At 44.7% G+C, this 23,243-nt stretch overlaps 1 protein-coding gene across 1 annotated transcript in view; it reads left to right on the forward strand.

The window, feature by feature from the left end:
- Window positions 1–1,750: 1,750 nt before the first annotated feature.
- ndrg1a (N-myc downstream regulated 1a) overlaps window positions 1,751–23,243 on the forward strand; it is a 49,157-nt gene continuing 27,664 nt past the window's right edge. The window contains exons 1-2 of the mRNA XM_084079680.1: window positions 1,751–2,008; window positions 23,077–23,149. Of these exons, the coding sequence (XP_083935806.1) occupies window positions 23,096–23,149 (54 nt within the window). The 5' untranslated portion in view covers window positions 1,751–2,008; window positions 23,077–23,095. The remainder of the gene's footprint in view (window positions 2,009–23,076; window positions 23,150–23,243) is intronic.

A 23,243-nucleotide genomic window follows, 5' to 3' on the forward strand; every position in this document is an offset into this window, starting at 1 on the left:
TAAATTAACACTTTTTTTACATTGTAGATTGGGGTCCCAGATATATATATTTAAAATCAAAACAGGGTCCATAACCTAATACATATCAAACCGGGGGTCCTTGAAAGGGTATGGGGCAAAACTGATATTGCAAATAAATTTAACACCTCCGGGGAAAAGCAGACAACCTAGTCAGCACCTGGGTATTGGCTCAAGCTTTTCCACAAATGCCCGTTTCACCATTGTTTACTATATTGGATTAACAACGGATTGCCATGTTGTTTTCATTTCTGTGGTTCTATTCACTTCACTGATGTCTATTTGATTGTACAGGCAAGCATTTATTATGTTTTCTATAATCAGTGAATTTCTCATGTGACTTTGTATTGATTTAATTGAGTTCTCTATTTCAACTCTGTAGACTAATTGTCCACCATAAGAACTGGTCCTAACTTTGGTTAATTTGTTGTTGTTTTTTCTTTCTTTTTAACCCCTTTTTCTCCCCAATTTAGTCAGTATGCCAATTGATTCCTCCCCACACACACATTGCTGTATTGTCACTGCTGTTGTATCCTACTAACTCACAGTGACAACTATCACGCTCCTCCCTTCGCCCGGCTTCCCTCCCCTGAACACGGGCCAATTGTGTTCGCGTGCACCACGGCGGATTTGAACCATGCAAACCCTATGACACAAAATCAACCAGCAATTCAATCCACCACGTAGTGCCCTGTTTCAGAAACTGAAAGCCAATGTTGACACTTTACCACCAACAAGCGATGCCCTGACTCTGCACACCATGAGCGCTCACTATCAAACATAGTTTGTTTGGAAACAGTCACTGGTGACCCATGATGAGGAATTATGGTTAGTCAGGAACAAAGGGGTTCGACCGCGCCTCAAGCCAATTTCAGGCTGGTCCGGTGCCATCTAAGGTAAGCATTAAGGAAGGAAGGAAGACACTGGAGCAAACCTGTGTCTCCTGCATAGAGATCCAACATCTTAACCACTAGCCAAAAGGGGAATTCCCCCTTGGCAGGCGGAGACATTAGGCTTTTGGTCATCAGGCAGAGGCTCTACTTGTACTGCCTGGTGCAACAAATCATGTGACCATGAAGCAATAATGTGAAAAGGCTGAATAGGAAGAACTAATGCAGCGTGTCTAACCGGAAGTAGAAGAGGGCTACAGGTAGTTCCTTTATATTCAAAAAAAATGTAAGTGTCGCCCTTCCAGAGTATTTGTGCCAAATTTCATCCCTGGCTGTATCACAACCTGAAAGATAATATTACTATCTGCTCCGCTAAGGTGGCGGCCATCTTGAAAAAATGGTTGCCATCTTGGATTTTTGGAGTGGCCAGCACCTTTTTCTATAAGAGCCCTTACAGAGTGTTTGTATACTTTTCAAATTTAGCAGATCTACAAGCTCATAGCACGGCACTGAGTGCCACGCCATGAGCTTGTAGATCTGCTATTTTTTTTTAAATCATGGAAAATGTGTGCAAATCTTTGAATATACTTTTTAAAGCAAACATTTTTAACTGTGATCTGTGTGTCATGCTTGCATCACAATGTGAAGGATTCTTATGAAACGTACGTGCCATTAATCTGCTGTACTACATTGAGAGTTCCACTTGTACGTGTCATCAGGCCTGTCTCTCATCTCATGCAACTACTTGGCAACAGAGCTGAGCAGCAGATCACTGATCTAACAGCAGAGTGTTATTGCCCAACACTCTGCACTGTGTCTGTGCAGTGTGCAGTGTGTAGAGAGAAGGGAAGTGGGCCGCGCCCCCCAAGCCTTTATAACATTCCCTGATACAATTGTATCCACAGTGACTGAGACTGAGCTGCACGTAGTAAATAAAGGAAGGATCCGCCAAGTCAGCAGAAAGAAACCAGAGAGTCTTTATTAGAGACTGAGACACTTCTTACTGACAGGAGAACAAGTTTGTTTTCGAGGACTCTCTCTTACTTTGTTTTGCGTGTTTGTTCACCTGAAGATACAAGCAACTATTTAAAGAGATACAGGTAAGTTTCTACTTAATAATAACTCCAATGTGCAGGTTTTTTGTTGTTGTTGTCAATTGTCAACCGCATGTTTGTTTACTGTGTTCCATGTTGTTGGGTTCCTGCCTCTGAGATGTAGTGGAGTAGAAGTAAAAGTATTGAAAATTGGGGGGAAAAGTAAAAATACCTCAAAACTGTACGGTACTTGAGTAAATGTACCACCACTGTTTGTTGCTTTAATTGGACGCTTTCTCTGGAGTGTCAGAGACGTTGGTCTGTCTGACATTCCTTGAAATGTCAACACGTTGTTGTCTAGTAATTATTATAAATGATGCAAAGGGCTATAGATAAATACATAGTAAGTTTACTATAATAGACCAAGCATGCTGCTTTTTCACACGTGACCAGAGTGCCATAATAAACACTGTTGTTGTTTTAATGTCAGACACATCATTTTCACAACAAGTCGTTTTGTTCCCACCCTTGAGCTACCATTTAAAGGAACAATTCGTCTGGTTTGCTCAAAACACTTTACTTTTAGGCTAAATGGAAATATGTAAACAACTTGTTTACAAACTGTCAAAGCTGTATGTATCCTGCAAGGACTCTTAATACAAACAAATAATCATTATTTTATGCTGCATTAGTAGACCTACTTATTTTACAAAAAATAATATGTTATAAAATTCAAGGATGCTAAAACTAGTCCATAAAAAAAAAAACATCACTGTTTTTTTTACACTGCAGAGGAAAGTAACACTTGTTCAATAGATAAACTTTGCTGTTTTTTTTAATTTTTTATTATAATGATAATGATAATATATTTATTCACAGTGTAAAACATTCTGACATCTCAATTGTTAAACATTAAATTTCCACTGCACTTTTTCTTTTTTTTCACCCTTTCTGCTGCCCAACAGTGTCTTGTTGGGCAGGTATTTTAAGTTTTGATGCTTTATGGCAGTGCTTCTCAAGCTTTGTCAAGGACCCCCAAATTGATATGTATTTGGCTGATATGTATTCGGACCCCCATCTGAAAAGGTAAAAGGATAGGTGGGCACCTCCAGTGTAAAAAAAAAAGTAAAGTAAAGTACATGGATTAGAACATGCTTAAACATTCGACAATTAAGGTCTAATATTTTGCTACAAATCGTCAAAATGTCCCATAGTGCCCACCTATCCTGTACCCTTAAAACAATGTTCAAAAGTAGCAGATGTACAAGCTTGATTGTATATCTGCTATTTTTGAATAGTGAACATAAAATATGTATTTGTGGTTAAAACGGCGAGGGATTAGTAAGGCTATGCGAGTTTAAATCTGGAAATGTTTATTTTCAGAAGATATTATTTTTTGCTCTACTATATATAGACACAAGTAAACACAGTTAGTAACCTCTGGCAAATGAAGTGAGTTCAGCTGATGTAAGCAGTACAAGCACACAGCTGGCTAATATGATTGATGATCCCATGATGTAGCCTAACCATGTGGGATCAACCAGTGGTTGTGTCAAGAAGAGGTCTTTGTGGTTGATCCCTTAGTTGATCCCTGCTGTGACACCCCCCCCCCCCCATACCAACCTCAGTGTGTCAGTGTGTGGAGAGCTGCTGGAGCATGCATTTCTGCTGGTGGATATATAGGCCTGTCACAATTATTACATAATCACCTACTCGCAATTATTTGAGATAATAATCACAAGACACTTTCACACTTTTTGCTTAATTGTCATAATTGTCAATCATTTTCATTGTGGAACAATGTTCATATATTTTTCAAATATTTTCAAAAATGTCTAAATCAATCATTTTGATAACTTATCTGCTGAAAATGTAGAGCTGTGCCAGCTGAACTGTACCAGCCTGCTACTGCTGTATATATTTCAGAAACTCCCGGACAGATCAGACAACGGTGGACAGATTAAAGCCAGTTCCCAAAGATTATAGGGAAGCAGTGATTGTTTTTTTGTACAGACGGAGTGAGTCCGATGGTCACTGGATTTAAACCTATGGCAAAGGGTGGAAAGATGGCCCTAGCTGGCTTTTATCCTAGCAGCACTCTAAAAATGGAAACCCGGGCCGCCTCCTAAATTGAATCGGCGCATATGTTGTTGTTTTTCTCTCTCTCTCACCCTGACAGGGAAACATGGAGTTTTTTTGTAACTGGGACTGGTGGCCGGATGTTATGGATTGTATGTTATATCACTTAACCACATGCAGCCTAGCATCCCTAGTATTCTTGGTTGAAGATTTGTTAGAAAATAGCAGACCTAGTAGTACACATGCTTGTACAGTGTACATCAGTGGTTCTCAACCTGTGGGTCGGGAGCCCCAGGGGGATCCCCACATGGTTTTGAGGAGGGTCCCCAGATGACAGTGAAGTGACAATTTAAGGACCTTAAGACCTTTTTAATACCTCAAGAAAGAAAGGAAAAAGAGCATTACTGCATAAACTGGTCAAACATTGGCCAAATTGTGAAATTATATTTAAGAAAGAGGCAACATTTTTGAAAATAGCAGATCTACAAGCTCACAACGCCTCGCTTATCTGTGGAACCGAAAATGTGATGCCTCAACTCTTACATTCCAAGTGCTTATCAGGGTGGTGGGTCCCCAGTTCAAATATGATTATTTGGGGGTGGGGTCTCTGGTTCAAATATGATTATTTGGGGGTGGGGTCCCCGGTTCAAATATGATTATTTTGGGGGGGTTCCCAGTTCAATATGATTATGTTGGGGGGTCATGGCCTGAAAAGGTTGAGAACCAATGCAGTAGATCAGCTGTTTTTCGGAGAAGAGGGTTTGGTGTAGATCAGGAAAAAAGGAGTGGACCAACAATAGAGCCCTGGGGGACACCCCGGTCAATGGAGTATATTGTTGCAGTCAGGACAGAAACCTCTTATCTCCATATTCTAACCTGTTTTTTTTCCCCGTAAATGAACGCCCTACTCGATCATACTGCAGCGTCACACAAAAGAATCAAAAGTAGCAGATCTGCAAGCTCGAAACGTGTTTTGTGCTTGTAGATCTGATACTTTGGCTATTTATGTTTTTTAGCAGTGGTTCTCAAACTTTTTCACGTCAAGGACCCCCAAAATGATATGTATTTGGCCACGGACCCCATCTCAAAATATTTTGTACCAGGGACCCCCAGAAGCAAAGATTTGCTCCCCACTTTGAGAACCAATGCGATATAGGCTTTAAGTGTAACCATTTAACCCCATGTTCTTTGCACGGGGTCTCCCAGGGTCTCTCCCAGGGTCTGCTATTTTTGTTGAATGTTCTACTATTTTCACAGACTGTTCACCTAATAATATGACTTTCCAAGAATATGGATGCCAGGTTTCATGTGGTTCATCAGTTTTTGTGTTGAATATGAATATTTCTAGACATCAGATCATGGAAATATCACCAAAAATATGGTTCATATCATGTCAATTATTGTTATGGTTCAAGTCACGTCAATTATTGAATCATCACATAATAGACCTTGGTGACAAGTGTGTATTATTCATTGTTCTGGCAGATTTAGTCACAAGACGCAACAATGTTTAAAAAAGAATAAGGTTGTGTTTACCGAACGCGATCAAGCGCAGCGTCTATTGGGAAAATATAAACCACTGACCAGTGGTGTAAAGTAACTAAGTACTACTATGTACTCAAGTACTGCACTTTTACTTTACTGGAGTATTTCCAATTTTCAATACTTTTACTTCTACTCCACTACATCTCAGAGGCAAATATTGTACTTTTACCCCACTACAATTATTTGAAAACTTTAGTTACTTTGCATATATAAATTATTATATTATAAAACATGCATTAACCACTTCAGCCCTATTTTATACATAGGCTATTTGAAAATAGCTGATTTGCAAGCTCACAACGCGTCGCATCGCGACGCCGACGCATTTTGAGCTTGTAGATCTGCTTTTTTCAAACATTTTAATACTTTTACTTTTGGTACTTTAAGTATATTTTGATGTCAATACTTTTGTACTTTTACTCAAGTAACATTTTGAACACAGGCCTTTTACTTGTAACAGAGTATTTTTATATTGGTATTGCTACTTTTACTTATATCTGAGTACTTCTTCCACCACAGCCACTGACCACTGACTTTGTCTTTGTTTATACTGTATGGTTTGTTGCAGCTCATTTTGGCTTCTCCATCCGAGATCATACCAGTTCCATATCCTTCCCTTATTTCCTGTTAGTGGTTGCATAACTCGGTGTCACTTCTGGCAGGCTAAGGGTTCTATATCTGAGAATAGCTTGCTGTCCTAAAAAAAGCCTTATTTAGATAAGTGCTTCTCAAACTTGTTACAGTGTCAAGGACCCCCAAATTGATATGTATTTGGCCACGGACCCCCCCATCTGAAAAGGTTTTGTGACAGGGACCCTCAGAAGAGAAGATATATGTTAAAAAAAAAAGAAATTCAAAAATGTCCAAACATTTTCGATTACTTTTCAAAAATATTTTAAAATGGCAGATGTACAAGCTCGCAGTGCGGCATGAAGTGTCGCCCTGTGAGCTTGTATATCTGCTATTTTCGGTGTGTGCTTGAGATGGTGGTACGACCGTGCATAACTTAGACTAACATAAACCTCTTCGTGTGCACGACCGTTTGTCTAGGAACACAGAAGTGCAAGATGAGGAAGGGACATTGTAGGAAGTTGGAACTGGTCTGGCTGCTGTACTAACACACACACACACACGCACGTGAGCACACAGACGCAGTATTACAATACTTGAGGACATGAGCTTGTAGATCGGCATTTTGTTCGGTGCACGACACAAGCGCACACTTTCTCTTGTGAGGACCAGGAAAACGGTCCTCACTACAGTATGTCTATTTGTCATATTCTACTATACTTGTGGGGACATTTGGTTCTCACAAGTATAGTGACACACACACACACACACACACACACACACACACACACACACACACACACACACACACACACACACACACACACACACACACACACCCCCCTCTGCCGCCTGTGCATCACGATCTGTTGCCAATGACACACCAAGCAAGCCAATATGGCCCATAGTTTAAATAGAGCCATCTGCCACAACAGTGTGTGTGAGATGAGATGAGATGGGATTCCCTCTTTAGAAACAAATAATCCCACGTTTTCTGTTGGTTTAATTTTCATCATGACGCACAAGGGAGGAGGGTGCAAGAAAATAGAACGGAACCCAAAGATGGTAAAAATGGTTGCATAAGCAAAGAAATGGTAGAGTGGTTGTGTTCTAATTAGTTCTCTTGGAGGAAGTGCTTTGTACTAGAAAGTCTGAGGATAATGTTTTAGCACTGTGAAAATATAAGATCTATAAGCTCTCCACACCTCACACCACTACGTGTTGTGAGCTTGTAGATCTGCTATTTTAGCTATTTGTGGTGGCAACAAAGTATATGTTAACAAGTAATCTATTATTTTGAAAAATCATGCAAATGTGTGCAAATCTTTGAATATATACATTTTTAACTCAAATATTTGCTTCTGGAGGTCCCTGGAACTTAATATTTTGAGATGGGGGTCTGCGGACAGATACATATCATTTTGGGGGTCCTTGACAAAAAATAAAGTTTGAACCATTTATGATTATAGAAACGTATGTTTTTTTTCCCAAAAAAATGTTAGGATTTGGAAGACATTTGCAGAATCCCCAGAAGCAAAGATTTGAGTAAAAAAAAATACGCTGAAATGAGCACATCTACAAGCTCGCAAAGCACGCCGTGTTCTGAGCTTGTAGATCGGCTATTTTCGGCATCGTAACAATGACACGGCGTAAATCAGGCTTAAAGACAGATCCACATTCAGGTGTCCCTCTCATTAGCTGCTGCTGGCTGGCTGAGTCATCTATCTTTTTCCGTCCGTTATTATACTCTCTTCTGGGCCAGCCAGGTAAAAGATTAGCCTGGCTGGGTGGCTGGCTGGCTGGCTGGGTGGCGTGTCGGGGTCAGAGATCCGGAGATCCAACCCTCTTCAGTCCAGTGTACACAGTCAGCTAGGTGACCTAGTTGTGTCAGCTTATTGCCCAGTCAGACCTTTCTGCTGTGTGCCCAGTGGGTTTAATCATTTCAGACCGGGATAGCGTCTGTCATTTTAGATTTTAACCACTTTAACCATGCATTATCTTATACTTTGGCTGTTCAAAAACAAGCTTGTAGATCTGCTATGCCTATTTTTGGTATATTTTTTTTTTTTACTTATGTTGCTATAATCAGTGGTTCTCAAACTTTTTCATGTCAAGGACCCCCAAAATTATATGTATTTGGCTGCGGACCCCCATCTCAAAATATGTCTATCTACAAGCTCATAGCGCGGCACTCTGTGCCGCGCTATGAGCTTGTAGATCTGGTATTTTTGAATAGCCAAAGTATAAAATAATGGTCCAAAGTGGTTACACAGATGCGTTCCCGGTTTTAATGGGTAACAGGTGGCAGAGAGGTGTGTCTGTTAGCATTAGCAAACAGTGTTTTCCTTGAAAGAGTAGTTCACCCAAAGAAATACTTATTTCCTATCAATTCCACACCCCATGAAGCCTTGAATTCATGGATTTTCATTTTTGCTTTTGTCGCATTCCTGAGCCATAATAATAAAGACCCTTATATATCCGGTAGGAGACACAAAGGAGACTCTTTGTGTCTCCTACCGGATACATTAGGGTCTATATTATTATCTTCAAATTATTGTCTCACTCCAGTCTGGGTTGGTGGGTTCAGGGTTGAATCACTTGGCAGCGACAAAGACACAGGCTGCCACTCATTTTCAATGGAAGCCAGTGACATGAAGATACAAAGATACATCCAACAGCTACAAAGATACGAATAAGTTAAGCTGGTTTCAGCTGCAAACATACAAAGATACAAACATGCTGTGTAGCTTTGTATATTTTGTATCTGCCAGTGTTAACACAGCATTAAACCCTATAGACCAATTATTTGTTTAATAACATTGAGACTGGATGCACAGGCGATTGTTTCATGCAATCAATTCTCAAACTGTTGTTTCGGGGACCCCGACCCCCGCTTGTGTGTTGGCTGGTGAAGCGCGTCCTAGCAAGACCTGATAAAATGGGTTTCATTTGGAGCCAGTATGACGTTTGGAGCCAGTGTGACGTCGTCTGTTAAGGAGTCTATATGGTTGACCGGAGTCCCTCGGGTCTCTAGTGTGTTTTATGTTATTGTGGGGGAAGCTTTCGCAGAAAATAGCCAATCGACAAGCTTACAACGCGTCACACTGCCACGTGTTGTAAGCTTGTCGTTTGTTTTCACCTAAAAATGATGTGCCCAAAATAGGTGAGGCCAGGTTTAAAGTGGTTAACATTTAACAGTTTACTACCAATTATGTTTTTTTTTATTTTAGCATAACTTTTTATTGAAGGATTGTCACAGTTTACAGGATAAGATAAACATAAACAGAAACCCTTCTAGTTTTCTGAAGAAAAAAAAAAAACACAAGAGAAACAAACCCTCCCACCCAACCCCCTCACAAAAAAAATTACATTTGACATTAAATAAAAACGTACAATGAAGAGGGAAAAAAGGGAGGGGAAAGGGAGGGGATTAAAAAAAAAAGAAGTATTCTTTAGTTGTATCTCTTTTTCTCTATCTCTCCTGTGTTTCATATACTGCAGTACTGAACAAGAATAAAAGAAGACCGCACGCAAACAGCTGCTGCTCCTGAGTAAAACGGTGCAAACTTCAACCTAACAGGTCTTCCTCAGCGCTGAGCCCTGTTAGGTTGAAACTCGTCCATTGCTCTGTCTGTGGAGAGGTGAATTAAAGGACATTTATTGTGCGCTGGCTGTTTTCTCAGTTTCAGGATATTGTTGGGCTGTGCACCTTGAGACTTTTTGTTTAATCCGGAGTGTTGCTGGCGTTCTGCATTGCAGTGCTTTCTCTTAATGTGCAAACTCAAACATTAAGACTTAGTGGAAGCAGAATCTTCCACTAAGTCCACTAAGCGGACTTATTTTATTCAGGTTCAGTGTGTTTTCTTTGTCCTGGCTGCACCAACGTCCACATGGATGTGCATAACAATTCCTTTTGATTCATACTGCTGTACAGCCATATAGGCCTGTCACGATTTATTACATAATCATCTAATTGTTTCCATATAAAGGTTCATACATTTTCCAAAAATAATGGAAATAGCAGATCTACAAGCTCACTTGTGAGCTTGTAGATCTGCTATTTTCAAATATTTTAGTACTTTTACTTTTTGTACATTTTGATGCCAATACTTTTGTACTTTTACTCAAGTAACATTTTGAACACAGGCCTTTTACTTGTAAGAGTATTTTTATATCGTGGTATTGCTACTTTTACTTGAGTCAAATATCAGAGTAGTTCTTCCACCACTGTCCATACTGACAATTGAATTCCCCTTGTGTGGCATCAATGAAGGTCAATCTATCCATCCAAACTTGACATAAAAAACTTGGCAGTGTTTTGAACAACGGACACGCAACATCAGCACATACCTCCAGAGGAGGAGGGGGGGGGGCATGCTTTTTATTGTTCTAAAATTCCCCTGTTTGTATGAAATGCATGGTGGTCAGTGTGACCGAGGTCTTCTGGCCGTGTCACATGGTGCTGGAATGTCAGCGGGGGCTGATTTTTCCTGTGCGTCTCTTGACAAAGGTCCTGCAGTGTTGAAGACGGCCATGTTTCTGAAGGCCCTCTCGGCAGAAAAATGACTCCGTTGTTTGATTCTCTCTCTCCTCTTTCCTCTGTGCTATTATTGTGAGGGTCTGGCTCGCTCTTCTGTTCTCCCCCAGTGTGAGAACTAATAGAAGGGTGTGTTTGTGTGCATGTGTGTGTGCACGTGTGCGTGTCTTGTGTTTGTTTGTGCACGTTCTTCTTGCCGTGTTTTGGAAATATCTCTTCTTGCAGTTCCTGGCCGGATGTCCACATTTTGATCTCTAATGGCGAACCTCTTTAGTTTTGAACAAGGTTTAAAGAGTCGACCCCAGAGGCCTTGCTGCCCCTTAACGCCCAATCAGACCGAAGTGTTTTGAACTGACTGACATTGCCTACACATTAAAGTCGATAGGGTTCTTCATCGTGAAGGGAGTATTAAAGGGGTATTTTTACTTTCAAACATGTTTGGGGTCATTATAACGTCTACTCAGGCTTTTGAGAGGACCCCAGACAGTTTTTAAGTTGCTTGATTCAGTATTTAGATATTTGATATTCATCTTATCAGACACCCCCCGAACTCTATTTTAACCATGTTAGATTAATTGAAAACAGGTTTTTCAATTACTTTTTTCCATTTATTTGTAATAATGTTTTGGGGGAATAAAATAAAATAAAGTTCCAATGGGTTTGAATAGGAAGGGGGCGTGTCTGATAAAATGAATAGCATATATCTAAATACTGAACCAAGCAACTTTAAAAACTGTCTGAGAACCCCAAACATGTTTGAAAGTGAAATATCCCTTTTATAGGCCAATTGAAATTTCTTATTTTGCAGCTGAGCCAGTCAGCGCTGGTGGCAGGGCTCCACACACCCGACTGTCTGAGGGTCTTTTAACCCGGCGGCTATGAGGTCTGAGTGATTTGGGCTGTGACTGCATGTACCTCCATGACCGCCCTGGGTGTCAGGTCTATCCATAAAGTAGAAGAACATGTCTACAAGGCAGCAGTGCTGAATAAAGTTTCTCTTCTCACTGCAAATCTTTAAAATAAACATATTTTGTGGCACCACACCAATAACCTGGTGGTCTGATGCATCACATGATGCATCACTGTGTGGAACAATGATTGGAAGGTTCATGTCATGATGTTATTGGTAAAACATCGTTAGTACCTGCTGATGTAATCATGTGTTACGTTTTATTTTGACAGGAAGTAATTCAGACTAGACTTTTAGGGATACTTGACTAGAAATACAAATTTAAATGCAAATTCCTCTTCAGCCTGAAGAACAACCTGAACTGAAACGTTGGGAGTGATTAAAACACATTTTCTTTAATTTGAGCTAGAGAAGACACTGAGCAGTTGGTTGGCTCTAATAAATGGTCTTGTTCTGAAGCCGAAGGCCGTAATACAACAACAACAGGCTGACAACAAGGATGTGTTTCTGTGCAGTCAGAGCCCAGGGGATGTGTGTGAAAGACACACATCACAGAGCCAAAGATGGTGATGGTGACAAACAAATAACCAAACAGACAGCTAAAGCTTGGCCAAATACTGGGCTCCTCGGACACTTGGCAACCATGACTAACAGGCAAGTGATGGAGAGTGACGTGCATGCAGTGTTAATTTCATCGACTAAAACTATGACGAACAATGTTGGTCGACTACCTTTTTTCACTGACGAAAACGAAATAAAAACAAAAGAAATATATATATATATATATATATATATATATATATATATATTGTGGAGTATCGCCACAATACCGCCTGTCAGGTAAGCACCACACCAGGGAGAGGCCATGGGACAGAGACAGAGTGAGACCGCGCAGGCAGCGCACCAGCCTGGGCAGCGTCATAGAAGGGCGTTACCTACCACTCACCATCATGAATCAGCCCCAACTCAGCGCAGCTGCGGCGACAGGTTAGGTGTGGCACCTGGCTACAAGTATGGCTACTCTGTCTCAGTCTGGCATTGGCTCTCCTGGTGACTGGACGGGTGCTACAGGCGGTAAGGCAATATTCTCCACTATTCCCGCACATTGATGAATGCTTGTGAATCGTAGTATTAAAAGGATACTCTTTGTTTACTCCTAGGCAACCTGTGGGAGTTAATCACATTACCCGACACAATGCATGGATAAATGACGATGACGCTGAGGCGCATGGATTCCCAACAGAGACATTGTGATGCATGAAAATACCCCGACGCGGGGCGAACTTTGAGTTTGATCTTTATTATTTGAAGTTATTTGAAAAGTATTACCAAGGACCTGCGGGTCCCATATACGAAAGGTGTTGAATAAATACCCTTAATTGGGCTTGTACCCTGCATTTTGTGTTTGGCTTTGATCAGTTCCCCACATATGGTGGAGAATACGGGTACACTGATCCACGCCAAACCCAAAAAACCATGGAGCATGCCAACGCCCTGACGGCCCTGTTGAGGAGCCAAACCGATTTGCAGACAGCGGTACAAAAGTTAATTGATAGGATTAGCCGTGATGTGGCTAGCACACGCGCACCTAGAGAAGTACTCACCAAATTGACACCAGAAGATGATATTGAAGCGTACCTGGAAGTGTTTGAGCGCACCGCAGCCAGAGAGAGGTGGCCAGTCGGAGACTGGGCCTCGCTCTTGGCCCCGTTCCTCACCGGCGAGGCCCAGCGGGTGTGCCGGGATTTAACCCTCGCCGACGCCAGAGATTACAGGAAGTTGAAGGACGCCATCCTCGCCACCCAGGGATACAGCCTCCCAGCTCGAGCGCAGCGCTACCACAGCTGGGCCTACAACTCGGCCTTTCCACCTCGCCCGCAGGTAGCGGCTCTTCTGCGCAGCGCTCATAGCTGGCTTACCACCGGGGGAAATCCACCTATCATCGACCGCTTAGTGATCGACAGATGTATACGTTCGTTGCCGCCTGACGCCCGGAGATACGCCTCACAAGTGAGTCCAAGCTCACTGGAGGCACTCGTGGCCCTCTTAGAAAACCACCAAGTGAGCGTGGACATGATGAGGACCACGCGCACCGAAGCAGCCAAGAGCCCTGGGGAGGAGAAGCCCAGCCGCGATCGTCGAAGGTCGACGCCACCGAACCCATCCGCCGCCCGGACTGAGGCCGCCGTTGCCGAAGGGCCCACCCGAGGCCCACATCAACGCCGCTGTTATGTCTGCGGGCAGGCGGACCATATTTCCTGGTCGTGCCCCGAGAGAGAGCGCGACGTATCCATGGGGACCGCAGCCAGCTCCGACAGCGCGCGGCCCTGCCTGCACACCGGCACCAGCCCGCACCGCCAGACACGCCTGCCCGTGAAGATTGGACGGACCGACACGCACGCCCTGCTGGATTCCGGCAGCGCGGTGACTCTCGTACGAGCGGACCTGGCCGGGAAGCTCAGCGCCGTCACCGTGCCTGTAACCTGTGTCCATGGCGATGTGCGCCACTATCCGGTGACCCAGCTCCGCGTCCAGACGCCCCGGGGAGACGCCGTGGTACCAGCCGGGGTCGTGCCCAACCTGCCCGTGCCGTTGCTGATCGGCGCTGATTGTGTCCTGTTCGCCCGGTACTGGGACCCCGGCCTACTGCGCGGCACCGCCCGCCACCGTCGCCGACGCGCCCGGCGCCTCCAGGCGCGCTCCACGCCTGCCCTGCGTTCCGCGCCACCACACCAGCTGGCCTGAGTGACAGCTCCCCGGCAGGAGATGGGGGAGACGAGAGAGACGCGAGAGACGAGAGAGACGAGAGAGATGAGAGAGACGAGAGAGACGAGAGAGACAAAGAAAAGGAGAGGAGAGGAAAAGACCAGAGACGGGAGGCGGAGGACATGCAGGCCACGTCAAGCCAGGGGGCCGCGGGCCCCGCTGATGTTGCGGACCCCTTCGCCGAATTCCCCGGCGCCGAAGCTCTCGAACCACCCCGGGCTGGGGGGTTCGCCACGGCGCAGTGGACCGACCCGAACCTGGACATGGCGCGCCGGAACGTGGCCGCCATCGACGGGAAGAAATGTGAGGGGGTGAGTGCATTGAGTCACCCATACTTCCTTGTAAAAAAAGACTTGTTATATCGGGGTGTGTTGGACAAGGGGGGGGACCTAGTCGAGCAGCTACTTGTGCCAAAAGAATATGTGTCACGGGTGTTATATTTAGGACATACGCACCAACTAGGAGCGCACTTGGGAAGCCAAAAGACATACGAGCGCATATTGGCCCGCTTCTACTGGCCCGGGGTTAAACGGGCAGTAGAGGACTTTTGCAAAGGCTGCTCTGAATGTCAAAAGACCGCTCCGCGGCCCACGTTTCATAACCCTCTTGTACCAATGCCGATAATTGAAGTGCCGTTTTCACGCCTTGCCATGGACATTGTGGGTCCGTTGCCAAAATCCAGTCGCGGTCACCGCTATATCTTAGTGATACTAGACTATGCCACTCGATATCCCGAGGCCATTCCCCTGCGGGCGGCCTCGGCGAAAGCGGTGGCCCACGAACTATTGATGCTGTTTAGCCGGGTGGGCATAGCTGAAGAAGTACTAACGGATCAAGGCACCTGTTTCATGTCCCGAGTGATGTCACAATTGTATAAATGGCTGAAAGTGAAGCGCATTCGCACCTCCGTCTACCACCCACAGACGGATGGTTTAGTCGAGAGGTTTAACCAGACTTTAAAAAAAATGTTGAAGAAACTAACTGATGTGGACGGGAAAGACTGGGACCAGTTGATTCCGTATGTGCTCTTTGCCATCAGGGAAGTACCGCAATCGTCCACGGGGTTCTCGCCATTTGAGCTTGTGTATGGCCGGAGGCCCCGTGGTTTGTTGGACATCGCCAAAGAGACCTGGGAGCGCCAGCCTTCTCCCCACCGCAGTGTGGTGGAACACGTGGAGCGTCTCCAGGCCCGGGCGAAGACCATCTGGCCCCTGGTACGAGAACATATGGAGAAAGCCCAGCGAGACCAGGCCCGGACCTACAACCGAGGCGCCACGCTCCGCGAGTTCCAGGTGGGAGAGAAGGTCCTGGTGTTGGTCCCCAGCTCGGAATGCAAGTTCCTCGCAAAATGGCAAGGACCATACGAGGTCGTGGAGAAGGTGGGCCCCGTGGACTATCGGGTGAGCCAGCCCGGCAGACGGAAAGGCCATCAGATCTACCATGTGAACATACTGAAAAAGTGGATCTCAGCCCCCCGACTACCGCTGCCAGCGCTGATGACCGCCGTGCCCGCGCAGACGCTGCCCCCGGTGCCCATCGGAGAAGACCTCGTCCCAGCCCAGACCCAGGACATCAAGGACCTGCTGGGGCGGAACCGGGACATATTCTCCGAACTCCCCGGCCGAACCACGCTGATCCGGCACGACATCCGCACGGACCCGGGGAAGGTAGTGCGCCAACGGCCATATCGCATCCCAGAAGCCAGACGAATCGCCATCAAAGAAGAGGTGGCCAAGATGATCGAGTTAGGAGTAATCGAGGAGTCGTACAGTCCATGGTCCAGCCCGATCGTGATTGTACCGAAGCCAGACGGGACGCTGCGCTTCTGCAACGATTTCCGAAAATTGAATGACGTCTCCGCCTTTGACGCATACCCGATGCCCCGAGTGGATGAACTGATCGAGCGCCTGGGTCCTGCCCGGTTCGTCAGCACGCTGGACCTGACCAAGGGCTACTGGCAGGTGCCGCTGACGGACCGGGCCAAGGCGAAGACGGCCTTCTCCACGCCCGACGGGCTGTTCCAATACACGGTGCTGCCGTTTGGAGTCCATGGCGCGCCCGCCACATTCCAACGGCTGATGGACCGTGTACTCCGCCCCCACCGAGACTACGCTGCCGCGTACCTAGACGACATCGTGATCCACAGCCCGAGCTGGAGCCTCCATCTGCAGCACCTCCACGCCATCCTTGGGGCGCTCAGACGAGCCGGGCTGACAGCGAATGCAAAAAAGTGCCGCATCGGCCTGACGGAGACCGACTACTTGGGGTTTACGATCGGACGAGGATGCGTGCGGCCCCAGACGCGTAAAGTGGAGCGGATTCGGGAATGGCCCCATCCTGTCACGAAAAAGCAAGTAAAATCGTTCCTTGGCCTTATGGCTTATTATCAAAAATTTGTGAAAAACTATTCTACCATTGCAGCCCCACTGTATGAGCTGACGTGTCAAAAACGCCCCAACCACATTGTCTGGACGGCCGAGACGGAGGCCGCGTTCCAGACCTTGAAGAGCGCGCTCTGTGAGGAGCCAGTATTGAAAGCCCCCGACTTCAGCCGGCCCTTCGTCCTCCACACAGACGCGTCGGGCACCGGGTTGGGGGCGGTCCTCGCACAGGTATTTGATGGAGAGGAACATCCAATTACCTACGTGAGCAGAAAATTACTAGACCATGAGAAAAATTACGCAACAGTAGAAAAAGAGTGTTTAGCGGTGAAATGGGCAATTCACCACCTGCGCTATTACCTGTGGGGCCGTACCTTTACCCTCATTACAGATCATGCACCCCTAAAATGGATGGCCACCAATAAAGACCGGAACGCCAGAGTGACGCGGTGGTTCCTGGAGCTGCAGGACTACTGTTTTAAGGTGGAGCACCGGCCCGGGAAGGAGATTCCACACGCAGACGCACTGTCCCGAATGTATGAAGTAGAGGAGCTGGAAGCCCCCGGACCAAGCGGCGGGCTTAGGGGGGGGATATGTGGAGTATCGCCACAATACCGCCTGTCAGGTAAGCACCACACCAGGGAGAGGCCATGGGACAGAGACAGAGTGAGACCGCGCAGGCAGCGCACCAGCCTGGGCAGCGTCATAGAAGGGCGTTACCTACCACTCACCATCATGAATCAGCCCCAACTCAGCGCAGCTGCGGCGACAGGTTAGGTGTGGCACCTGGCTACAAGTATGGCTACTCTGTCTCAGTCTGGCATTGGCTCTCCTGGTGACTGGACGGGTGCTACAGGCGGTAAGGCAATATTCTCCACTATTCCCGCACATTGATGAATGCTTGTGAATCGTAGTATTAAAAGGATACTCTTTGTTTACTCCTAGGCAACCTGTGGGAGTTAATCACATTACCCGACACAATGCATGGATAAATGACGATGACGCTGAGGCGCATGGATTCCCAACAGAGACATTGTGATGCATGAAAATACCCCGACGCGGGGCGAACTTTGAGTTTGATCTTTATTATTTGAAGTTATTTGAAAAGTATTACCAAGGACCTGCGGGTCCCATATACGAAAGGTGTTGAATAAATACCCTTAATTGGGCTTGTACCCTGCATTTTGTGTTTGGCTTTGATCAGTTCCCCACAATATATATATATATATATATATATATATATATATATATAAGCTATGATGACTAAAACTAAGACTAAATATTGACAATTTTGTCAACAAATAAACTAGACTAAAATGTTAGGGAGGGACTAGTGGAGAAGAGATCCAGTAGAGCTAAAAGACAATTCATTTTGTGTTTGGTGGTGTGCAGGTGTCACTCTCCGACAATAGCTGATCTACAAGCTCAGCTCGGCTATTTTCGGCACACAGCTGAGTATAAATCGGGCATTTCAATGTCATCACGGCCCGACAAAATACATTTTAGTCGACTAAATCGACAGTAGATTTTTAGCCAGCCAGCCCACTCAGCCTGTGGAGGGGTCTAGAGCTCTGTGCTGTCTTTGATGGACGCAGTGGTGTCTGTGACTTCCGGCTAGGGTTGAGTACTGAGAACCCGTACCGTACCAGAAGCGGTACCACCACATCCGGTAGGCCGATGCTGTATAGTACCGAATATGTACTGTTTTGTAGTGCTGTATAACTTGTGTGATGATTTAGACGAGGGCTTTTCAACAAGTGGTCCGGGGACCACCAGTGGTCCTTGAGGGGCTTCCAGGGGGTCCCCAGCCAAATTAATAGTTAGGAACCAAATTGACCCTTATATGTCTGTAACACTCTCAGAGTTAAATGAACACTGATGATGGTGATACAGTGTAGATTGGGACCCCCAATAAACCTAAATGGTTGAGTCCCTGGCATGTCTTTTCAAATGGGGGCCCGTGAGCTAATATGTGTCAATTTGGGGGTCCTTGAAGCGAAAAAGGTTTAAAACCCCTGATTTAGAGTTAGACTGATGTAGAATCGGTGCAAAGTAAGGCAGCACTGGCAACATTGACACTTGACAGTTTTTTGTATGGAAAAGTATTAGTTCTGGCACATTTTTTGCAGCGGTTTAGTACAAGATTGTTCAAATTGGCCTTGGCCAAAATTATTATTATTTTTTTTAAATCCCGTTTTAGCACCGGTACTGGATAAAACCCAATCGATAGCCAATCCCTACTTCCGGCAAGTCTGTGTCAGCCAAGTGCCCGGGCGTTCAGCAGAGGAAGAGGGGGGGAGAGGGAGCCGATCCCCTGACCCTCATAGGAGCCGCCGGCCCGCTGGACAAGACAAAGGGCTCTCTGAACTGTCCTGATTTAATTTGCATGCAGCACAGCCTACAGCCTGACCGTTTCCTCTCCCAATGATCCACTGCACAATCTGACGCCCACTCTCTCTCTCTCTCTCTCTCTCTCTCTCTCTCTCTCTCTCTCTCTCTCTCTCTCTCTGGGTCCCCCGCTTTTCCTCGCTGTCCCACTCTCTCTCTCTCTGTATTTGGCTTTCTCAGTGTCTTGTCATTGCTTGTCCCTCTCTTTTTTTCCGTCTCTTGCCCTTTTACTTTTCCTGTTGACAGTCAGTAGCTGAATAGGGCCTTGGTGTAACGGGTCAAAGTAATTTGGAGTTTGGACATGCTTTTCAGTCTCAAATTCATTTTTCCCAGCCCTTAAGAACGAGTTGAAGAACAGAGAGATGCACTGCTCCATATAAGACAATAATAATATGGGGGGAAACGATTTGCTGTATTGACTACAGAAGTTTCCAAATGTAAAGCAGCAATCAGTTACTTTCATGGCCTACCCGGGATTCGAACCCGGATCCTCCATGTGCTGTATTGCGCTTTGAGCTTCATGCAATACCTCTTGTCGACCAGTAGTGTTCCTATGCGGCCACAGCATATCGTTGCTGTCGGGCAGAAGCCTCTTATCTCCATATTTTACCTTTTTTGGGGTTTTTTTTTGGTAAATGAATGCCCTAATCGATCATACTACAGCATCACACAAAAGCATCAACAGTAGCAGATCTACAAGCTCGTTTCGAGCTTGTAGATCTGCTACTTTTGCTACTTTTGAATTAAAAGAAACAGTTTTGGACATACAGTATGAGGTTTCCACCTGACAGAGACGATATACATTTCTCAATAGAACTGCAGGTAGACCCAAGTACATATAGTTATATTAACATACTCTATTTAGTTATTTTTGTAATCACATAAGGGTGTTTCAAATAGCTCCCTCACTGAGGTTGCTAGTGTGTGAAATCGCCAGCTTGGGAAGTAATCAACCTGCATGTAAAGTTTTACAGGAAAAGGCAGGGTTGCAATGTGTCCCATGCAACGATCACAACCTGCAGCCAAACCGGATCACATTCTGTTACGACGATCTCGCTGTCCCAGTTTCAGTGGACATGGTTGTGACTTGCCCTGGCCTGTGCACTGCATTTCCATAGTGCATGATGCATTATAATAGACTTTATGTACACAAAGTGCAACGGGGAACCCAACGTGTGCAGGCATGTCCGGTCGGGCTACGAATGAATCATCGATTCTATTTCTGCTTATCTTGTTTGTCCGTCTACCTTTTTTATATGCGTAGATGACTTGTCTCTGTGAATGAACGAATGAATAATCTTTTTTTGAATGAATGAATCATTTTATTTTCGTGTCTGGCTGCGTTTCACAGCCCATCCCTTACGACACAATTTAAAGAACAGGTTTTTTTCAGTGCCAATATGCTGACACCAAAATAATAAACTAAATAAATAAATAAATACCACACACTGTATACATGACTCTGATCATTAGTACAGTTTAGTAGTCTAATTAGAGAGTCAGAGAGAGGGAGAGAGGAATTGAATGTTTAACTTAGACAAGTTGATATACTTTTACTATACAAAGAATTCAAGCTTAGGAGTGAGAACAAGTTGGTATGATCCATCACAGTGCCACTATGCATTAGTTGCATGTTTTCTTCTGTTCCAGGCTTTATGGATAACATTTCAAATTGCGAATGTATGGTTTGTTCTCTGTGTCCTTCAACACAATTTAATTAAAGTGCCAAATTACAACAACGTTGTCTCAAGACACTTTACAGAGCAGAGACCGGACATCGTCCCACCCTGAGCAAGCAGTTTTGCCACGGTGGCAACAAAAAACTGGGGAAGGAGTGAGAGAGACAGAGAAAAGGATAACAATAATAACAAATACAATACAAGATAGTATATGATACAGTAACAGTATGTTAGATCAGGGGTCTTCAACAGGGGGTCCGGGACCCCTAGGGGGTCCTCAGAGCTACTATAGGGGGTCCACCAAATCTTTGTGTAATAGGATGTTGTTTTTTTTACATTAACCACTTGAACCCTAGAATTCCTTTTCTGAGGGGAACATTAGCCGAAAATAGCAGATCTACAAGCCCACAACGCCTCGCGCTGCGAGGTGGTGCGGGCTTGTAGATCTGCTATTTCTGGCAAAGAGATATATAGGTGTAGAGGGGGAAAAAAGAGCAGACCAAGTAAACAAAAAAAGTTTCATCTGAAACACAATTTTATACAATATAGAGTGGGTCCCTGCTTCATCTCTCTCTCAGCTAGGGGGTCCTTGGCCTGAAAAGGTTGAAGACCCCTGTGTTAGATAATATCTAATAGTATAATATTGTAGCAATCCACAGTCATGCTTCATGGAGAGACCCGGTCCATGTCTTTCTGTTGTCTTTGCATCTTGCCTCTGCTTGAATAGCTTGCTGCAGCGTCTGCCTGTTTGCCTTGTCTCTCTGTTTGTCTATGGATGGGATGGATGTGTGTGTTGTGTGTGTGTTTGTCTATGGAGTGTGTTGTGGGTGTTAGACTTGGAACAGCGGAGGCCTGCTGCTACATGATCTCTGCACGTCCCCATGGGGTTGTTATCTGCGTGTGTTGCAGTCTGGTTAAAATGTACACAAAGCTTATTATCCATCATCAACACCCCGAAAATAGCCGATCTGCAAGCTCACAACGCACCACAAGCTTGTAGATAGGCTATTTTCGGAGCTTAACGACACCATCGCACGACAAAGTATAAGTCACAGACTTCAGACAACAACACTATGTGGGAGGGAAACAGTGCTGCGCTATCAATCAAGTTCAAGTCATCTATCATTTGCTTGTCTGACTGTCATGCTTTTTGTTTTCAACAACTCGTGTCTCTCAACCGCACGTCAACCCTCTCTTGATCTTTTTTCATTTTTTCTTTTGATTGAGGAGTTTTTTGAGATAGTCCAGGAATGCATCATCGTTCTGCGGTCAGAAAACGATAAGGGTCCAGCACGACTGGAATGGAGTGGGACATTTTTGCACACAAATTAAACTCGTGCTTTCATGTTCTTGGAAGTTCTCTACGAGTTCTTGGAACAGAAAAATAAAAGAATGTGTACTATCAAAAACAAAACATTTGTGTGTAACCTGAGACTTTCTCTTCTTTGACGTTCTTTAAAAAGCATCTGAAACCACAGAGATGGTTTCTTTTAGACACTGGTTGGTTGGACCCAGGCAGAGACATTCTTTGCTTTAATGGGAATACTTTTAATACGCCTGGTTGGTTAAATAACACCAGTGGTGTAAAGTAACTAATTAATTACATTTACTCAAGTACTGTACTTAAGTGCAATTTTGAGGTACTTTTACTTTACTGGAGTATTTCCAATTTCCAATACTTTTACTTCTACTCCACTACATCTCAGAGGCAAATATTGTACTTTAGTTACTAGTTACTTTGCAGACATAAATTATTACATTATAAAACATACATTAACCACTTTAGCCCTATTTTATACCTAGGCTATTTGAAAATAGCAGATCTACAAGCTTGTAGATCTGCTATTTTCAAACATTTTAGTACTTTTACTTTTTGTACTTTTTAGTACATTTTGATACCAATACTTTTGTACTTTTACTCAAGTACATTTTTAATTTGGGACTTTTACTTTTAACAGAGGACTTCTACATTGCAGTGTTGATACTTTTACTTAGTAAAACATTGGAGTACTTTTTCCACCACTGAATAACACCTATTTCTGACCCGTTTTAAAATGTCTTTCTTTCTGTTTCTTTCCCTATCTTGAAACTGCAAATGATTTGAAGCTTGTAAAGACGAAGAATTTCACCCACTATTTGTACACCTGTAAACCTGCCACGTGACGATACATTTGATTTGAGTTAACCTTTGAACCTATCTGTCTGCCTCTCTCTCTCTCTCTCTCTGTCCCTCTCTCTCCCTACCTCTTTCTCTCTCTCTACCTCTCTCTCTCCCACAGGCTCTCCCAGCTCACTGAAATGGATGATATCCAGGTTGTGGAATCCAAGCCCCTGCTGGTCGACCCCTTGCCGGTATGTGACTGTAAATACAGTGTTTTAACTTTCACTACAGTTCTGTATTCACTGGATCCAGACCGGTGACCATCATCAGCATTTACACCATCAT

This window comes from Gymnoscopelus microlampas (assembly GCF_963454915.1).
Source record: "Gymnoscopelus microlampas genome assembly, chromosome: 15".
Taxonomy (NCBI): Eukaryota; Metazoa; Chordata; class Actinopteri; order Myctophiformes; family Myctophidae; genus Gymnoscopelus; species Gymnoscopelus microlampas.